This window comes from Meleagris gallopavo, chromosome 1, assembly GCF_000146605.3.
Source record: "Meleagris gallopavo isolate NT-WF06-2002-E0010 breed Aviagen turkey brand Nicholas breeding stock chromosome 1, Turkey_5.1, whole genome shotgun sequence".
NCBI lineage: Eukaryota > Metazoa > Chordata > Aves > Galliformes > Phasianidae > Meleagris > Meleagris gallopavo.
The window spans coordinates 10,360,390-10,366,389 of NC_015011.2; the positions used below are offsets into that span (position 1 = coordinate 10,360,390).

At 38.2% G+C, this 6,000-nt stretch overlaps 1 protein-coding gene across 1 annotated transcript in view; it reads left to right on the forward strand.

The window, feature by feature from the left end:
• The window catches only part of KIF21A (kinesin family member 21A), a 46,061-nt gene extending 42,182 nt beyond the window's left edge, over positions 1-3,879 (forward strand). Inside the window, 2 exon segments of the mRNA XM_019611092.1 lie at positions 3,046-3,156; positions 3,747-3,879. Coding sequence (XP_019466637.1) covers positions 3,046-3,156; positions 3,747-3,879 — 244 coding nt within the window.
• Positions 3,880-6,000: the final 2,121 nt, after the last annotated feature.

A 6,000-nucleotide genomic window follows, 5' to 3' on the forward strand; every position in this document is an offset into this window, starting at 1 on the left:
CTTAAGGTCTACCGTCGAAACGGGTTCGTTAACCGAACTTAACGGGGGGGAACTTTACGGGTATACGTCGTTAACTGTTACGTTACTTACGTTACGTTACGTACGTTACGTACGTTACGTTACGTACGTTACGTTACGTTACGTACGTTACGTTACGTACGTTACGTTACGTACGTACGTTACGTACGTTACGTACGTACGTACGTACGTACGTACGTACGTACGTACGTACGTACGTACGTACGTACGTACGGTCTCTACTACCGTACGTTACGTACGTTACGTACGTACGTACGTACGTACCGTACGTTACGTTACCGTTACCGTTACGTTACGTTACCGTTACGTTACGTTACGTTACGTACGTACGTACGTCGTCGTCGTCCGTCGTACCTACCGTCGTACGTACGTACGTTACGTACGTACGTTCGTTACGTTCCGTCGTACCGTACGTACGTTACGTTACCGTTTACGTTACGTACGTACGTACGTACGTTAACGTTAACGTTACGTTACGTTTACGTTACGTTACGTACGTTACGTTACGTTACTTACGTTACGTTACGTACGTACGTCGTCTCCTCGTACGTACGTACTTTTTCTCTCTCTGTCTTTCTTTCCTTTTTCCTTTTTCCTTTTTCCTTTTTCCTTTTTCCACAACTAGACCTCAGTATATTTGCTACAGCATGGCTGCTTTTACAGGTCATTTTTGAAGAAAGGTTGTCTTTGTGAGCCACCTGGCCTTCCCATTTGAGCTATGCAGTGCTCATAGTTATTGTAATAAATTACATTCTGAAGCAGTGTGTAACCTTACCCACAATGAGCTTTAACTTCCTTGTGTCACTTAAGTGGCATTCAGAGATGTGGAAGTAATAAAAATAATCCAAAATATGCATTCCCTGGAAGTAACAGTAATTTTATGCTGAGATGTAAAGTTAAGTGTCTGCTTACGCACAAACGTTGCTGTGGAAACCCCACTGTTTTCTCATTTGTGTGATGATTCCAAGAAGCACCTAAATGTCCACGGCTCACGCTGAGTCCAACAGTCAGTTTGTTTGGAGTTCTGTTTTACAGGCACAGCTGGTTCTGTTGTCCTTTGATACTCCTACTTTATCTCAGCAGCCTCTGCAGAGCAGAGTGGTCTCCTGTAGGTCTTGTGTCAGATTTGCCAGCTCTGTTCAGATGTCTCTGATATAATGGAAGTCTTAAAGGATGCTGAAAACCTGCACTTTTTCATTCAGGTCATCAGTAGGGATGCACCTGATCTGGGTTTTTTGTTCTTACGTCTGTATTTAGGAAGCTCACTCTGGTAAGAATGCACCATTTCTGTAATACCCGCATTTCCAAGTTTTCAAAAAGGATTCTTAATATAATCACACTCTTTACACCTTCTTTGGAGGTGGAAGACTCAAGGGACATGCGGAGAGTAAGCAAGAGGGAGCTGGCACTATGCCTGACTGTGCAGCACAGTGGTGTGAGGCAGAGGAGTCTGTGCTCTGCTTATGGTGAGGCTTTTTTATTCTAGTAACCACGCAGGATATGTGTAGGCAACCAAAGCAGAAAGACTAGCTCAAGTTTTTCATCCTTGCTGAAAAATCTGTCTATTGGGCTGATCATAGGACTTCCTTGTAACTCAGAACTTCTTCATCCTTAAATACATACTGGTCTGACATAAAAAGAGGGGAGAGAATGTGTTCTGTTCCCCCTTCTGTCCTTTGCAGAATATGCTTAGAGGTAAGTAACCTGGAGTGGATTGAACCTATCTATCCTTCTTGTTTATGTTCTTTAACTTCTAGTCTTATATGCAAAACCGTAGAAGTTACTGCTTCTGCTCTCCATTCACCTGCCTTGTGAAGGCCCTGTTTGTTTGCAGCTGGGGGGCAGTAGGGTCTGCATGCAGCTCATGGCACTAGGCCCTACAGGTGGGACCTTCTCCTTGTTATGGGTGCTTGTGTTCAGTGCAAACGTCATCGATCAGGACAGTTTGGTCAAGTAGTTGTTCTTGGTTATGCTTTCCATTTTAAATTATGTTACCATGCACACCAGTGGATGGATTGATATGGCACACATTTTATATTGCCTTTTAAGGGAAACTGTCATAGCTTTTCTCGTGGAGAATTGCAGATAAGTAGACTCAGATACGTGGAGCAATGATGCTGTTAACTATGTCAAGATGCTTCCTGCCCACTTGACTTTGTCTGCTTAGTAGAGTTTTATGGCACAAAAGCACCTTCATAATCCACAGAATTACTTTCTTCCTTTTAGTAATAATTTCTGGTCATTATATTGGTAAAAACAACCTCTAAGCAGACCAAGAAAGCATAAGTCAAAGCACATATAGCTTTTCTGTTTGCCCAGCTGGTAAGAAACAGGAGTGGAGACCTTCCACATTCTGTTTTTCATTTGTGGTGAAATGATGATACTTGAATGGTAATGTTAGTATTGCACACTTGATCATTTGCTGTTTTTAGTGGGGAGTGAATGTTGAAATGAAGACCACAGTGACTGGAATTATTTTGGAGAAAGAACTAGAGAGGCAAATGAAGAAGGGAGGAGAGGATAGGAAAAAAGTGTCTGACCACTATGACTCTCAATGGAAAATACTTTTTTTTCCCCTTACTGATTGTGAATTTAGTATCTCTTCTTGAATATCTTGGCTAACAGTTGAATTCATTCGTAAGAGCTATTATGATTTCTCTGTTCTTTGCGTCCATTTTTAGATCTCAGACATTCTGTCTTCTCTGTGATCTGAATTTGAAATACATGCTCCAGCTATCGTTATCTTTTTTTTTTTCAAGTCAATTTCTTTTATTATTGAATTAGTAGATCTACTGTTTGTTTTCAGTATCCTCTCTTGATATGTCAATGAACTGTGAAGGTTAATAAATTTGGTATATTTTTTGTATTAAAACGCGAGAGCAAATATAGACCCAGTAGTCTCAGGAGCTGCAATAATTACTTGCTTCTGAGTGAAAGAATGACAGTTAATATAGGAAAAGCAATTTTGTCAAGAGTAAAGTAAGGTAATGATTCCTCTGTCTTTAGTTCTAGACAGCCATCTTTGTCAGAGAAGAAGATATCTGAACCTTCACCTTTAGCCAAGAGAAAAACTTACGAGAAAACAATGGAAAAGACAAAGGCAAAAGATCAAAAACTGTAAGATTCTTTAAAATTTACTTTCTCTGAAATAATTTAAACTATGGATATATATTCTTGAAAAATAAATCTGTATTTCTTTAATTTTAGGGCAGTATTTTATTGTTGGCAATGAAATTTTTATTGTTCAATGTCTGTGTGTGTTTGCTTTTATTTTTTTCTTTTTGTGTTGTTTGTTTTCCCCCAGAGTATCTTTCTATACATGAATAACTCTGGGCCAGGGTTCTGAGAAAACGTCCTTTGGAGCATTTGCAAATGATTTATTGTAGTTTTACTAAAGGGAAGTTATCAGTTTCTCCAAGAAACTGCAGTTATATTAGCACTTTTCCATTTTACATATGTGATTATTCTTTTTTTTCCTACGTGGAGCTTCCACTGTTAGCAAGTAATCTTTGAACATTTTGCCACCCTGCAATCTGCAGCAATTTGTAACCTTAAGTTTATTGCCTTCTTTGTGAAACATCTGTACCAAGCGTTATAATTTTATTTATTTGCTTAAAAAAAGAGGATCTAACATTGTGAGGCATGTTGCATTTAACCTCTCTAACCATTCACAATCTGTTAAAGAGGATGTTCTTTTTTTCTTGTAGCTCAGATTCTGGAACCCCAGAGGCTAGTCTGTCACCTCCTACTTCCCCACCAAGCCGGCCCCGTAATGAAATGAATGTTTTTAGTCGTCTTACTGTTTCTCAGGGAAACACATCAGTTCAGCAGGATAAGTAAGTCACTGAGGGAAGCCTCAGCCCCCAACCAGGGAACTGCAAAGCATACTCAAGTTACCAGTGTAGTATCTGTTAGATATTCCGCCTTTCATCACCTACGAAACAGGAGGAGTTGCTTCTCCTGTTTTTATGTATTTTTTTTTTTTTCAAGTAAAATACTCAAAAATTTCATGAAAGTGCAGAAAAAAATTCAAGAAAAGCAATTTCCTGCTGAACCTTGTTTCCTTTTTCCTAGGTTATGTCTGGTACTTGTAGTTTTAAAGCTTTCAGATGTGACAGAAAAGAGATGTAGAATTCTTAGATACGTGTTTTTGTGTGTGTTTGCACTTGAAAGTAGGATTTAGTTAACTATGTAGGAAATTACACTTTTGACAGTTTTCCAGTTATTCCAGCTCTGAGTACTGTCACAATAGCACTCTGGATGGTAGAGTGTTGAAATATCTAGAACACAGTTGTTTAGAATTATCCAAATTATTGAGCAGACTAACATTCTGGGGTGGTCTGGAGGAGCAGGTGGTATTGATATCCTGGTTAAAAGAAGTAGAGCTCAGTTTCCTCCCATGTTAGACATCTGTTTCTGCAGAAGCTGTAGTTGAAATTGCAGCAGGCTTGAGTTGAACAAAATCTTTACTGCAGATTTCACTACTGAAACCTGCTCTTACGGACTGCAACTTATACTCAGAATAAACCTCTGGCTTGGACTATAGTAAGACAAAAAACAGGTCTCTCTATGCTATTTTTTTTCTCTTTCATAAAGCTTTGCTCTTTTTCAGTGGTCTGCAGAGTCATCGAATACTAAGCAGTAGCTTACAATGCTTCCAATAGCTTAACTGTGCTTCTAACTTCTGTATCTTAGCTGCATTATCTTGTTGCTAACTCCCACTTAACTTTTTTCACTTTCTCTGAACTGGCTTTGAAATAAAATGGAAACTGCTGAATCTGATTTGAGTTAGAAATGAAGGAAATCTTAGAACGTTGCAAATGTTCATGTCTTTTCTTCTTGTGTGTTTTCTGTGTCTTTATTTTTCTTTTTACACCCTTTTCGAAAAGGAGAGGTAAAGTATTTTGAAGTAAGAATAATTTGCAAATTGCTGTTCTTGTTTCAGGGGACTATCAATATGTTTAATACATATATGTTTTCCAGAATAACATTTTATGATTCTTCTACACTTAACAGGCATTGATCAATTTTTTTTTTTTTCCCTTTCCCTACTTTCATTAGTAATTATAATGCAGAGGTTAAATTTTGTTCCCATCTTCCCCTTTTACTTTGTTGTCTTTACTTTTGTAAGAAAAAAGTTGGGGAAATAAGAAAAGGCTTAGCAGGCATTACTCAGCTTCTTGGTTTGAGATAGCTCTTTTGGCAGTAAGTTACATTCTTAGACTATTTTATGACTTCCTATTTTCCCTAATATTATCATGAGTTTATGGCATATCTTGAGCAATGCTGCCTACTGTAAGTGAGCTTGCATTGCTCTTCTGAATTGGCCATGCTGTTGTTTGTTCTTCTTGTATGGAGGCTTTACTTTGCTGCTGATACCTATATTCTTTCTCCTCACAATTCCACCACTGTTGATTGTAGGTCTGATGAAAGTGATTCCTCTCTGTCGGAGGTACACAGGTACTCTCTTTCTCTTTTCTGTTTTCCTGGCATCTTTCACTGAAGTTATTCCAGTTCTTAGGAAATTTCATTTTGCTGCATGAATTTTCCTGAGCTTGTGCACCATAAAATTTTTTTTTTGCTTTTGCCAGAGGGTTAAAAATTTGAAATTTTGGTCAGGCATGTCTTCCCTGCTTTTTCCCCTTCTTTCCTTTTTTTTTTTTCCTCCTTGAGCATGTCAGGTGTTTTTATCATTTTGTTTTAAATGAAGGAGGGTGTACAACTTTCCCTAGACATATTCTTTCTGTCTACTTTTTTTGAAAAAAATATTTTCTGTTTTCTCGATGCCTCTCTCTATTTAATTCCTCCTTGTTCAGTTGTATGCTTTGGTCACTAGGAATTAAATTCTAATGCAAATAAAAGTGAATAAGTTCTACCATGTCTTTCTGATAGGATGCATAGCTGTTCCCGAGATTAAAGAAATGTCTCTGCTCATGTTCTATGTGGTGAAACTGTGGCTTA